This window comes from Cibotium barometz, chromosome 60 (genome assembly GCF_041138505.1).
Source record: "Cibotium barometz isolate CiBa-2024 chromosome 60, ASM4113850v1, whole genome shotgun sequence".
In the NCBI taxonomy this organism is placed as follows: domain Eukaryota; kingdom Viridiplantae; phylum Streptophyta; class Polypodiopsida; order Cyatheales; family Cibotiaceae; genus Cibotium; species Cibotium barometz.
Window position 1 is genome coordinate 2,920,193 of NC_141105.1, and position 15,399 is coordinate 2,935,591.

The 15,399-nt window shown below is 43.0% G+C and overlaps 1 protein-coding gene across 1 annotated transcript in view; it reads right to left on the minus strand.

The window, feature by feature from the left end:
- Positions 1–460: 460 nt before the first annotated feature.
- The window catches only part of LOC147604878 (brefeldin A-inhibited guanine nucleotide-exchange protein 2-like), a 102,876-nt gene continuing 87,937 nt past the window's right edge, over positions 461–15,399 (minus strand). Inside the window, exon 11 of the mRNA XM_086794052.1 lies at positions 461–1,937. Within this exon, the coding sequence (XP_086650178.1) occupies positions 1,311–1,937 (627 nt within the window). The 3' untranslated portion in view covers positions 461–1,310. The remainder of the gene's footprint in view (positions 1,938–15,399) is intronic.

Here is a 15,399-nt window from a genome sequence, read left to right on the forward strand (position 1 = left end):
ACAAAACCTGTCATTGCATTAGAAAACTGGCTGAAAAGAAGGATACAAACTTTCAAAAAGATGAACAGGTTGAGTTTGATAGAGTTGTAGCACCAAATTCGCAACACCTCAACATTTCAGAGTTTCTAACATCTATGGGGAAATGGATACAAATATGGGACGAGCCCTCACCTAACCATCTTTTACGATTCTATAGATCCCAAGAAGAGGGCCACACAAGCTTGTAAACGTGCGCAATAGACCAGTCACTAAATTTCTCATCATACTATCAGGTACTTCAGCTACTTCTGCACATTATATGCCTAGGCATATAAATGGGTAGTCAAGCAAGATTTGAAAGTTGCCAAAACACTCCAAAAACTGTAGTCGTGAGGTTGAAGCACTCCATGCCTATCACAATATATATCACGAAAAATTTGGAAACCACGTTCATTTGACGTCAGTCAATGCCATCAAAATATGATAAAAAAATGTAAATTTGTCACTTACGTTTTAACAAAAAAGGCATACATACATCAGAGGTTAGATAATCTTCTCAGGCCAAGATCAAGTTGTCCTTAGCAGAATGGCATCACAAGTCCTGGCTTCAAACCTAGCTTATTCACTATTTTTGAAAGAAGTCACCACAAAAAAGCTTTCAAATCTTGGCAGCATCTTTTGTCCAGAAAAGGATGACCCTGGAACTCTCTGCTTTCTCTGGAATATATGGAAACCTGCCTGTCAGTTCACAGGCACAGGAACCCTGCCTCCCAAGTATTTCAACCAATGCCATTGTGCCAGCTTTATACTGAACCATCTTACATGGCATGGAGATGCCACAAGAACCTGGAACACAAAAGCTGCCTCCATGGAGTATCCAGGGAGCAAACATTGGAAGTCTAAAGTGAAGAATCTGTAAATGTACTGGACCTTGACTCAAAACTGTTTTCACCTGGCTTGTGTGATCAAATTCAGGAGCTCGCATCCACCAGTTGTTACCTTTTCGCTATGCATTCACTTCGTTGCAACTGCAAAACCTTAGCAAGGTGGCAGTGATTCCAGAAAGCACATAAGTTACAACACGTGCAAATTACCTGAGGTAAATCTGGTAACATTGCCACGAGCATAAAGAGTGATCTTGTAAGCTAAGTACGAAAAATGTGGCAATGTTTACACTGGTCGAGCCAACCTCACCCATTTATGAGACTTAAGAGCCCACATCGTAGTGGGCTCTCTACATTTAGCCTGTGGCCTTCTCTGACAAACAGAACATGTACATGCACACTTGGCTGTATAAAAAATGCCATTATAATTTCATCAGTAATAAGAACCTAACATGTGGACCGCAGTAAAATGGGGCCAATCCAAGAGCTGAACATGTCACTCAGAGCCACTTGAACTTCCCCTGAGCCATGCTCACAACTGATTAAGCTTGCAAGGAGAGGGAAAAACTGCCTCAAGTATTTCTCAAATGATGAATCTTTTAGCCCGCTGATTGCTTGTAAGGTGGCTACAACCAAAGGAGCTCGTGCGACTAATTCTCTTCTCCTTGAAGAGCCCAACGGGATCACCCAAGGACTTCTATCAGGCTTTTCCAACTGGATTTCAAGGGTAGGGCGAGAAGCAGCTGTGGCAGTGTTCAGGTATACCTGTAAGACCTCCTCACAAAGCTCCACTAACCTTCTCTCAACCTCCACATCTTTTGCAAGAGCTGGCTTATCTAAAGGTAAATGTTGTAGCAAGGTTAGGTATGCTTGGTAAGATTCACTTTCCAGCCGAAGCAATGGAGGATCTGGCATTTGAGTGACCGTTTGTAATTTTTGCAATTTTGAACGTAGTTGAAAGTTTCCATTGACTTTGTGTGAATGCACAGCAATCTCATGCAGTGTATCCAGAAGAAACATGGTATGCCCAGCTGTCAACCTGCCTCCATGCATATTATAAATTTCACTGACAGCCTGCAAAACAAATGAAGAGAATGATTGACCTGCTTCAAGGTGACACTTGAATTATAAGAAACCAACATGCACATTGCAAATAAAACTGATGCGTCTAGTCATTGACTACCCAGGCCAGCAATGTGCCTCTCTCTTTGTGTCTAGGCCAGGCACTTGCAACTGGCCAGAAGATCGGGTCACAGACATCTTCTTCACAGAAGAAAAAGGGCTGAAATTCAGTGGTCATCCCCAAGCACACAATCCTGAGCCACCCCTCCATACATGTCAGACAAGTATGAGCACTGATGCATCATGACCAGTACGCAGTCATCTCCTTCAAAGTGCCCTCAGTCTCTACACAGATTTCAGACATACTCAGGAGGCATTAGTGCGCTAGTTGAGACCTTAGCCATGCTCACTCAAAGCTCCAGTCTCTCACATCAGAACTTGCACTGAAACACTCTCTCATTAAACTTTGGCACATTGCCCACGAGTGCGATTCGCAAACAGATAAGTGGACAACAGCTGCAGATTTCAGTACTGTTTCAGAGACTGTTCTCGATCCCAAGGTTCAGAATTGTGTTGAGAAAACTTGAAAATGCCTTCAAAAAATTAGGGGAGGCACCACCTTTAGTGCTGCAGTGACAGAGAATCTCCTTATGTTTAAAGAGGCCTTTCTAACACATGCAGAGAAGATCATAGTTTTGAAAGCTGATATAAAAGCTTTGCAAGAGGAAAATTTGGTACTGCAGAAAGCTCTAAAGAAAGTGCAAACTGATCTTAGCACATTAACATGTCATTGCAAGATAAAAATGATGGACTAAGTACCCCGTAGTGGAGGCTGAAATGAAGCATGCAAACTTTCAAAAAGATCAACAGATTGTGTTTTATAGATTGGTAGCACCCCATTCACAATTCAAATAACATCTCAACATCTTGAAGGAAGATCAATCCAAGCACATGAGGGAGGTGGTGCACAAGTTGGCCAAGGTTGCAAACCTAAGTGGAGTGATGTGAAAGAAGGGAAAGAGAAAATTGAGGAATACACCAAAGTTATCAACAAGCAAAGAGCAGGACACACCAACTCCACTATTCAGCTACTCTCATGCAGTAAAAAAGGAGATAGGAGAAATCCTTGAACATAAGGTAGCAGGAATACCAGAAGGACTGTCTCCCTTGGAAAAACAGAATGTGGGAATCACAATACAAGATGTGAAGAGCGCTTGGAGATAGGATAGAGACCCTGCAAAGGAAAGGACTCTCGTCATCAAGTTCAAGAATGTGGAAGGTCCATTGGAGATCTAACAAGGGCTTTTAAAAGAGGGGTACTTGTCGACGGGAGCATAGCCTAGTGGTAAAAGGGGTGGACTTGCTGGGCCAAGTCCGGGTTCACTCCCTGCTGATGTTACAGTGTGACATCTGCTGTACAGACACGGGGTGAGGACCTGTGCACGTGCGGGTGCATGTAGACGTAAAAACTCTCCAAAAAAAAGAGGGGGAAAACACTTGCATCAATGAAGATCTCACAAAAAAGAGGGGGAAAACACTTGCATCAATGAAGATCTCACAAAACTACAATTGGAGCAAAGGAAGGTGGCTACGGTGAAGATAGAGAGGGAAAAGGGCTGTTTTCAGAGATGGGCAGGTTCACATCAGTACAATGAGGAAAACACAACCAGCACCTGAAATCACATGATGGTGTGGAATCTATGAGACTATAGACTCCACACCAGTACAATGAGGAAAACGCAACCAGCACCTGATATCACATGATGGTGTGGAGTCTGTGAGACCATAGACTCCACATCAATACAAGGAGGAAAATACAACCAGCACCTGACATTGCATGACAGTGTGGAGTCTATGAGACCATAGAACTGGCTGCAGATAAGGTAAATATGGCATATATACCAATGAAAATTTCAGGTCCCAGATTTAATAAAACCCAGTGCATATCTTGACTCCATGAGAATCTACTCACAAAGCTTCAATCATCAACTCCATCATGCATAAGCAGCGTGCTATGACATCCCAACTCACTGCATCAGCACCCAAGATATATAACCATAGTGGACAAACTAGATAACTCATTGAACTGAGTTTCTATCGCTTTTCAATAGGTGATAGAAACAATGCTATACTCAACCATGATGAAGGCTAGCACTAAAGAGCACATACATGCATGCATGGCTGCAGAAAGCTAAGACAAACCAAAGCCTAAGTCCAGAGAGAGGGCACCACTTCCTACCGGGTCACCATTTGCCAAGAAGGAATCAAAGAGGGAGTCACAATTTCTCTCTTTGTATGAGGATATTATGGCTTTCTCACAACAAGAACATGCTTGGAGATTTCAATGCTAGGACAGCGAATCAACAGGTTAAGCTTACTGATTTCCATGAAGATGTGGTTATGCTACCACTACACTCCTTGGAAATATCAAATATGAATGGCAAGAGTCTCAGAGTCTCTCAGAAGAGCAAACCATTCTGAATGGAATACTCTCTCAAACAAGCAGAAATAGAGGTTATCCCAGCCTAGCCTGGACAATATCTGAGACTCTACTAAAGAATTTCTCTCAGATACAAACCCTTAAGAGAGTTAAATAGGGATTGTCCCAGCCTAGACACTCTACTAAAGAATTTTTCTCTCACATACAAGCCCTTAAGAGAGTTGACATCCAAGCATATGCCACCTTATTGGTAGACCCTTTTCGATAACGGATCTCAAAATCAAACTCTTGCATAGGTTCCAACCAACGTGCCTTTCTCCCCCTCAACTCTAGATAGTTGCAAAGATGAGCCATCCACATAAACAACAACATAGTGCCATGCGAACATAGTCACAAAAGAAACATTTCGAGGTTTTCTTCGTTTCAAGGTTTTTGTTTAAAAAGGTTTCGTCCCTTGGCTAAAAAATCACAAAGTTTCCAAAAATCATTAATTTCATGAAGTATAAATACTTAAAGAATTTATAGAAGCCATCTAAAAACGTACGAAAAAATGGTCTCTTCTCACACATCTCAGGGAACTATCCTTATTTTGGTGAGGCATTATGGCAATTTTGCTTGATTAGATACCACAAGTGGTTCAATCAAGGACTCTTAAGAAATTGAAGAAGTGAAGGTAGAAATTGGGAAAGATTTAAGACATTGAAGGAAGAAAAAGAGGAAAGAAGAGAAGAGAAGAAGAGAAAAGGAGAAGAAGAGGAGAGAAGAAGAGAACGGAAGAAGAAGAGGAGAGAAGAAGAGAATGAAGGTGTAGAGGTGAAAGTAGTAGTAGGAGATGGAAAAGGGAAGGAGGGAGGCACGAGAAGAAGAGGGAAGGAAGGTAATGAGGAGGATATGGAAGAAAAACAAAAATAAAAAAATCCCAAAAGAATCATGAATCACAGCATAAAGCTCTTTTTCATGTGTTGGTAGCTTAATCTGTGGGTCAACAGTCAACTTTTTACTCTCAAAAGCAATTGGCCTACTATCTTGAAATAGTGCTGCTACAATAGCATAATCACTGGCATCCGTTTCAACCACAAAATGTTTACTTGGATCCACAATTTGGAGCATAGAAGTTGCTATAGCCTCATGTTTCAACGAATTGAAACATTTATCCAACTCCTCAGTCCATTCCACAAGCTTGTACTTATTGTACTTGCCCTTCTCCACCGCACTAGAAAGATTAAAAAGAGATAAATATCTAGAAGAAGTTTACAAATCCCAAAAGGATTTGACCTAGGTGATGGCCTTAAAATTGTTCATTCACACACTTTCTAGTCTTTTCATAATCAATGTGGACACCATTAATGACGATAACGTGTCCCATGTATGTTAAATCTTGCTTAAAGAAATCACATTTGCTCTCTTTAGCAAATACGACTTCTTTTCTAAGAAAATATAAGATGATTCTCACATGATAAGCATGTTCCTCAAGGATCCTACTATATACAAGGATGTCATCCAAAAAGACTATCCAAAAAGACTATCCCAGACTTTCCAAGATATAGAAGAAAGATCTCGTTCATCATTTGCTTGAAAGTAGCTTGTGCATTCCTAAGTCCGAATAGTAAAACCAAGAACTCATATTGCTCATACCTAGTTCTAAAACGAGTCTTAATGTGACATGCAAGGGATTGATCGTAGTAAAACAACCCTAGGCTTATTAACTAAACTGCACTTAATGACACTTAAGAGATAGACAATGGTTTCAATGCAAATGCAATGCAGCTATATTATATGCAATGGTTACAACTGAGATCTATGAATAGATCTATGCCTGTCCTAGATGAGTATCCTTCTCAGGATAAGAGAGATGCTGATGAAGATGACGACTGCATGTTCCTTTCTCCAATGCTGAGGTCCACCCTTTGGATGCTGGCTTTTCTCTATGTAGGAGGCAGGAGGCTGATCTGAATGCTGAATGCTGTCTACGACTGTATGCTGCCTACGATTGATGTCCTTGCTCTTCAGGCTGGAAAAGCTAAGAAGAGGAAGATGATTTGACTGAATGAAGCGTTATGCCTTATATATGAGATGCTGCTGTTGGTCGGGCAGAAGGCTGCTGTCGGTCTGATCCTCCACGACCATAAATGCCAAAAAGGCCTCTTTAACTGCTGTTGGCTGCTGTTGGCTGCTCATGATAAATGCTCTAAATGCCTTTAATGCTTTACGTACTGTTGTGGGTGATGTAGAAGCCCCATACACTGCTGTACATGCTGTGATAAATGCTTGAATGCCATAGTTAATGCTCATGAATGCCCTGCTTAATGCTTATGGATGCTAAGAATGCCATGTCACTTGTACACCAATAGAGTGTGCACGTGACACTTCTTAAAGACGTCGACCTCAAATATCCTAATCCGATTATGGTTACATGTCTTCATATCAATCTTTGTGAAGTATCGCACTCCACATTGCTGATCCATAAGGTCATGCATCCTCCACAAAGGATATTTTTATTCTTAACAATGAATTTGTTAAGACCCAAAAATTCTTTTCGTCTTATCTTTCTTGTCCACTAGGAGAATTGGTGCTCCCCATGGTGACTTGCTAGTCCTCATATGCCCCATCCGGAGATAACCAAACACCCCCATGTTCAAATGGCAATTCTCATAATTACTATTGAAAGAATAGACATCAATGTTGTGAATAGTCGATCACCTAGAACTGTGTCAGAATGTACCAAGTGTGCATGTACCTGTGGTTATTCAGCTTTGCCACCACCTCCACTCATTGCCTTCCACTGAGATATTAACAGATCCAAGGGATTCAACAATACCCTTGATCTTCAATGCAACCACCGAAAGTCTTTTTATTGAATGGACATTGAAATGTATAGAGGCCAAGTCTCTGACATTTAAAACACGTCACTTTATGGACCTCAGTGTAGCCATATTTGGTAGTGATGTGTGTGAGCACACTAGGACCAGCCGAGACACTTTTTCCCTCTTTAAGAGGTTTTTTCCCCTGTGCTAGTATACACCCATCTTGGGGTATACTTATCTTCTTTATACAACACACATTCATTATCTATCTATCATCTCATTGTGTGCTCTCTTGAGCTTCTCCATTGTGTGTGTGTGTGTGTGGGGGGGGAGGGGGGGGGAGAGAGAGACGCACGTGCATTCCTGCAACCCTATTTCCAACATTTGGTATCAAAGCATTTGCTCCTCGCCCATGTGCTGCTGCCTACCCCTCACTCCAAGTCACCTGTCTTCTTGAATCGGATCAAGGAGACCTTTTGGGAGAAGAAAGAGGACTGTGAAGTGTGGAGTACTCTGTACTGAAGTTTTTCGGTTAGATTTTCATTTCGGGCATGTTTTGGGGGACGTTCATCCAGTTTTTGGTTTTCTGCACACATCTTCGAGGGTCGGATTTGCATTGTTCTTCATCGGATTCTAGAGTAGTTTTGTCAAATCTACTACAAACAGGTGTACAGATATACGAGAAAGCATCTGCAAGCTTTACTTCAGCGATATCGATCTCTGCATCTTATAAGTAAAATTTCTACTCACTATACTCTGCATTTCTTTCATACACCTCGCAGGTCTCCATTGTCAACAACCTTGTTAGCAGCCCACGTTGGTTGCATCAAAGAGCACTCAGCACTTTGCAGGTTGTGTAATTACTTGCTTGGGTATTATCAAAAATGGTAGACAGTGATGTATTTCGGATGTTATCCGTTGAGGATAAGCTTGACGGAACCAACTACCCGTTATGGTTCTATATGATGCAGGCATGTATTGGTAGCCAAATTGGCATTGAGAAACGTCCTGGTTCTACTGATGAACATAATGTAGAAGGCACATCTGTAGATACGGACTCAGTTTCACATAGTACATTACCACAACATAGCTTACCTTCTCCACAGAAACAAACAAAGTGGGATGAAAGAGATACGCAAGCACATGCGCTGCTTGCTTTGTCAGTTAAGAGAAGTATCATTCCTCACATTCGGTCATGTAAGACTGCTAAACATGCTTGGGATGCACTTGCGTCATTGTACCAAGTACGTAATGAAGCACATGTTACTTATATACGCAAGCAATTAGAGTTAGAGCATATGGATGAGGGAGACTCCATGGACAGTTTCCTTACAAAAATCAAGGATTTTAAGGAGCAATTGGCCAATGTTAATGAAATATATCCTGACAGTTTATTGGTGCCTACTGTCTTGAATGCGTTACTGGACTTGTATTAAGGTTTGCTTCTATCATTAGACTCATGATGAAAGGCAATCCAAATGCCTTGGAAGTTTGAGGAGTTGATTTATGTGCTCTTGCAAGAAGAGCAATCTAGGCAAAACAGATCTATCATGCATACAAGAGATCACACTTTTGCTGCCAGTCACAACAAAGAGACAAAGGTAAATCCTTTTCTCAGAGTAGTTACAAGCCAAAATCAGAGTCGTCGGGAAAGCATACAGACAAGGAAGACAACAAGCCAAAGAAAAAGGACAAATGCAACTATTGCAGGAAACTTGGTCATTACATTAATGAGTGTAGAAAATGGTTGGCGAAGGAGAAAAAGAAAGACTCGGGTATGGCTGTAGCTTATGCATCAACATCTAATACAGAAAACAAAGAATCTGCAAACTATGCACATGATGGTAAGGCTTTCATTGCGCAATGCACATATGGCCTTTTGCATAAGGAAGTATGCATGGCTGTTATAGATGTATATGTCTGGTATTTTGTATTTTGACAGTGGTGCTAGTAAGCACATTACTTCTCATTGCAGCTTGTTCTCATCACTTGAATCTGCTCCACAGGGAAACACTGTAACATGTGTAAACAATTCTTTATATCTTGTAAAAGGAGTTGGTAAAATTGTTCTCACTGCTGCATATGGTGGAACAATCACGCTTTCAGATATATTATATGTACCAGGGATCAAGAAGAACTTGTTATCTGTCTCTGCCATTACTAAGGCTGGCTTTGTGGTTCAGTTTGAGCATGACAGATGTATTGTTCATGATCGTAGTGATGGCAAGACAATTGTTGCTTTTGGTACTTTGTGTCATAGCCTTTACAGGCTAGATGCATATGAAAGACAAAGGCATGCTGCATGTATAGTTTCTGCCACAAAGGCAATGGGTGATGCGAAGTTGTGGCATGCACGCTTTGGTCACTAGTTTACTGTGTTTGCATAAATACGACATGGTGTCTGAGTTACCACATCTTGATGTCCCTATCAAACATGTTTGTAAGGACTGTATTCTTGGAAAAATGCAACGAATATTATTTCCCAAAGATGGTTCAGTTAGAGCTATTCAAAATTTGCACCTTATACACAGTAATGTATTTGGTCCTATGAGGACACCATCTATTGGGAGCTACCTCTATTTTGTCACATTCGTTGATGATTATTCCATATATACCTAGGTATATCCATTGAAACTAAAATCAGAGGTTTTTATGTACTTTAGACACTTTGCTGCTATGGTTTAAAATGCTTTTGCATGTAAGATTGGTACCCTGCGTACTGATCGAGGGAAGGAGTATATGTCTAAGGAGTTTCATGCATACATGGCTGATAATGGGATAAAACACTAATGTACTGTGCCCTATAGACCTCAGCAAAACGGTGTAGCTAAACATAAAAACAGGTCTCTCATGGAGATGACACGTTGTATGGTCAAAAGTTAGGAGTTACCTCATGGTTTCTAGCTAGAAACAATCATGTGTGTAACATATATTTTGAACAGGTGTCCTATAAAGGCTTTGCATACAATTACGCCTTTTGAAGCTTAGAATGGCAAAAAGTACTCTGTGGCTCACTTACACATTTTTGTTGTCTTGCACCCACATGTCGTATGACTACCATGCGGACTATCATTGCATTTGTAAAACATAAAGATTGAAATGTACGTTAGTTGGATATCAAAATTGCTTTCTTGAATGGAGATTTGCATGAGGAGCTCTATGTATCTCAGCCTCGTGGTTTTGTTTAGAAAAGTCAAGAATCAAAAGTATAAAGATTCAAGAAAGCTTTATATGGTCTTAAGCAGGCTCCCAGAGCATGGTATGAAAAGATACATGCATACTTGGTTGCACAAGATTTTTGCAACAGCCCAACTGACAGTACCCTCTATATTAAGGGGACTAAGGAAGTTTTATTAGTCATCATGTTATCCGTTGATGACATACTGCTCACAGACCCTAATGATGATCATATTTGAACTTTTATAGCTGATTTAGAGAAGTCATTTGAGATGTCCGATCTTGGATCGTTGCACTATTACTTGGGCATTGAATTTTGGCAACGTAATGATGGCATTGTTATGCTACAGAGGAAATACATAGATGCATTGTTCAAGAGGTTCAATCTTGAGGACTGTAAACCTGTGGCTTCACCTATGGAGCCACGTTTACGACTAAGTCTTGAAGATGCAGGTGACTCTTTTGATGCTCACTTGTATAAAGAAGCTGTTGGATGCCTAATCTTTTTGTGCAACACGAGGCTTGACATTCAGTATGTGGTCTCAATATTGAGCAGATTTATGCATAGCCTAAGCAAAACACATTGGCAATCCGTCAAACACATGTTCCATTACCTAAAGGGCACTATCCCAAGGGGGGTAAATCATAGCTTTACAGACTCAGACTGGGCTGAATGTTATAACACACGAGTGTCCATGAGTGGTTTTTGCCTTTGCCTTGGTGATTCATGTATATCATGGCTCAGCAAGAAGCAACCCACTGTGTCAGCTGAGTATAGGGCAACGTTTACAGCTACACTTGAGTGTGTTTGGCTTAGGCATCTTATTGCTCATTTGGGTGTTGGCGAGTCCTCAATCACTACCATCTTCACTGACAGCTAGAGCGCTATCACATGCACTTTGCACTGTAGTGTATGGTGACAAGATGGCTCATCATCAATGCAACATTGTACAGTATTAGACCGGTATTCACAAGGTCGGGAGAAAAAACCTCCTGAGGAGGAAAAAAGTGCCCCGGCTTGGTCCTAGATGAGTTCACATATCACGACCATGACATACAATCTACATGTAGACTATTCAGTTGGGCAAAAGGACAGTTGAGGCATTCATCGAGGAGTTTAGAGAACTTATGATTGTGTTCTCTCGCTTCCTTGATCGTTATGTCCACCTACTATTTTTACAAGCACTTCCACGGAACTATCAAAATGGTGTGCGGCGCGGATTACGATTAGATCCTTTGAGGATGCATTATACTTTGCCCGTATCTACGATGATACACTCTATAGGTCCTTATTAGTGAAGTGGAACGAAGAAGAATAGAAAAGGGAAAAACAATTGCCGAGCTGTAGTAACTAGTAGTAATAGTCAAGAGACCTAGCACACAATTTTATACTTTTGAGCAACCAAAGTCAAGATCTCTTGGAAAGAGACCTCGACTAGATTATGCTACGACCTTGAGTGTTGGAAATAGGGTTGCAGGAATGCGCGCACGTGTGTGCACACACACAAAGTGGAGAAGCTCAAGAGAGCACACAATGTGATGATAGATAGATAATGAATGTGTGGTATACAAAGAAGATAAGTATACCCCAAGATGGGTGTATACTAGGGAAAAACCTCCTAAAGAGGGGAAAAGTGTCTCGGCTAGTCCTAGTGTGTTCACACACATCACTACCAAATATGGCTACAAATCTCCCCTAGGAGTGATGATGTGAACAAGGGGTGAGCTCGTACTAGAAGTACAGAGATGTGCCAAGCTCTTTGGACTGTGATAGAAAGCCCAAACTAGTTCCTAAAGGGAAGTAAGTTTAAAGCTTTGCGAAAAGCTTCAAGCTTCTCTCTTGGGAGAGCCTTCGTGAACAAATCTGCCAAGTTGTTCTATGTTGGCACATAAGCCAAGTTGATTTTCCATGCAAAGCATCTCTCCCTAACATAATGATAGTGCACCTCAATGTGCTTTATGCGAGCATGAAAAACTGGATTCCTCACAACTACCATAGCGCTTGTAACAAACTGAGGGCCAAACTAGGTTGAGTACCAAACTCATCTTCTATTCTATCCAAGTCTTTTTCAGAGATGTTGAGAATGGTGACTCCTGAATGGTCTGGATGCGGGTCTTTCTACTAAGAGCATTGGCCATTGGGTAATGCTTACCAGGGATATACTTGTTCAGTTCTTCAAACAGGTGGAAGAGCTGACTCCATCTAGTGTGCCGATCACTCCACTGGGCATTGGGCATTGTCAGGAGCCACTCGAGTGCTTGGTGGTCTGTGGTGACTGTGAAAACTCGTCCATAAGGAATATGTTTCAAATGTTTGAGTACGGACTGCTGTTCTTGCCTGCCCTTGCAAGTCTTGGAAAGACGATAGGGAAACTTGCTAGGAGGTTCTTCCCGAAGGACCAAATTGATATGATGATCCTTAGGGCGAGAGGATGGGATACTGGGTGGGAGATTATCCTTAAGCAAATGTTTGAATGAGAAAGGAGATCTGCCAACTAAGGGACTGAAGAAGAAGATGAGACAGCTGTTGTTATCGATGAGATAGAGGCGTTCTGAGCATAAGTCAATGCTCCTTCCACTCCCTTGCAGATAGTTCGTCGGGCTTGGAGATGAGAAATCGTAGAAATGCCAAGAATGCTCCTATCACCATGAATCATGACAGGCTCAGGAAAACCTTTAGAGATAATAAAGGTGTCCTGCCCCCAATTGGGAATAGGCTCATACTGACGACACCATTGGATTCCTAAGATCATGTCACAGCCCAAAAGAGGAGAGAGAATGAAATCTCGTTGGAATGAGGCCTTTTGAACCTGAAAAGAAAACTGTTGTGCCCGTTGAGATAAGTGGGTGTGGAGACCAGGTGTAAACCTGTCCACCTCCAAATGATAGGGCACTAAGGTACATCTCTTGTTGGTAGCCAACTGGGAAGAGATGGCGTCCTCAGAACTTTGCCCATGTTAAAAAGAACTATGAACTGGCGGCCCGTAGAGCCATAAGCTCGGATCCGGCTTTTTTGTGTGGTCGTAGCCTCTCCCTCCTGCTTAGCATCAAGCACCACGGATGGCATGGGATGCATAGAAGGAAAGAACTGAACCGCATTGGTGTTAGCAGACGGGTCTGGAGGAGCGGGGGATACTGCGACAACTGTGGCAGAAGGCTCTTTGGAGGCTTGCTCCGTTTGCCGTTTTTGACAATCCTTCTTACCATGTCCAATGATAAGACAGAAAAAACATCTGTTCTCTGACTGGTACTTTCTTTGCTCCTCTGGAGGAAGATATCCTCCAGTGATGCTTGCTTTAGCCTTTTGCTCAGGGGTTTTCTTAGGCTTGAGCTAGAACTGTTGTCTATCTTAGTGTCTTTAGAAGACGGAGTACCCTTCCCCGGTTGGGGTTTGGTACTAGATTGCGGTTGTTTAGGCTTGCCTCCCTTCATTCTCATTTCTTCATTTTGAGCCAAAGTCAAAGCTTGGTCATATGTGTTGGGTTCGAAGTTACGAACTGTGAACCGGATATTAGAATCTAATCCACGAATGAATTGATCCATCTTGGTTTGCTCAGATAACCTTAACTGTTGTGCTAAAGTTATAACCTTGCTGGAAAACTGAAGCACAGGTGACCCGTTTTGTTTGAGTCCATAGAACTCATCTGCAAGGTTGGTCAAATACTGGGGAGGGAGAAATCTGGTCTTTAGGCCATGGACAATCATATCCCAATGAAAAGCTGGGACACCTGTAGTCGGGTCTGTATGAAGACTAGACCAATGCTGCCACCAAGTGACTGCCTCACCCGTAAGGTGGGGAGCCGCTGCTTGGACTCTATCCTGAGGATTTGTAATCCTTTTTTTTTTCCGAGAAAAGATCCTTTCATTAGTTATGTAAAAAAAACGCCCGTAGGGCTACAAAAGAGATCTCTCCTGCTCCTAACAGAGAGAAGAGCAGTGAATACATCATGGCAGCCCGGGAGACTCTCCCTAGGTGCTGCAAAATACAAGCATCAGTCTAAAGGACTGAGCGGCTAAATCATACAATGGGGGGGGGGAAGAGCCAAACAGGTGGCCTGTAGTGCCAACGGGGGGATCCCGTGTGTAGGGTGTAGAACGGGCCGCAGCGCCAAGTGGTATGAAAGGCCTGGCGCCGTAAAATCGCCTCATCCGAGTCTCCCCGGATGCGGTCGTACTGTCCTCGCAGGGTGTGGATCAACTCCTGCCAAATCCCCCGAACAGTCTCTGCTGGTGGCTCTAATCTCCCCTCAAAGGCCGTGAAGCACCGGGCCCTCCAGGTGAACCAGATGGTGAGGCTGCTGAGGAGCTCCCATCGTAAATCCCTCTCCTGTGTCCAGCTGTCGGACGAGAAATCCGGTGCCGGAACCAGGCGAGGCTGACCCCTAATAAATCTGATGGCCTGACTGCCCTGCTCCATCTCATAGCCCATAGCAGGCCCTGACGAAGTCGACCAAGCAGCGGCACCCCACGTAAACATACCCTCTGGAGAGAGGGGGGCTAGAATACGCAGCATCCGCAGCCAAATCTGCTGTGCCTGAGGGCAGTCCCAAAGGCAATGTCTCTGTGTCTCCATAGGGTGGCCGCATCGGACGCAGGCCGCCGGAAGACCGCTATAAACAAGCCAAGTGCCAACTGCTGAGCCCCTGTGGGCGACCAGCCACTGAAAAGCCGAGATCCTGCGGGCCTGTCGACTAGCCCAGAGTCGAGCCCAGAAATCCTCCAGGAACTCCTGTGATAGTCCCTGCAATCGCCAATGCCCCGCTGCCGCTGGAGAAACCGTCCTCCTCGCCGTCAAAATATGCCGTCCCAGCCGAACAGTATACTGGAAAAATGTGATCTCTGTGGCCTCAAGGGATGCATAAGGATCATGCCACTCGTACTCTCCGGGGTCCCACTGTAGCCGGGCCAAGGGACGCGCTGCATATGCCCATATACGCCAATCCGGGAGCACGTCAGCAGGGTCGGGGTCAATATGCCACTTCCGAGAAGCGGCAGCCACTACCCGAATCCTCTGAAAGGTGCACTCTGCAACCAAAGGCGACTCCACCTCCAC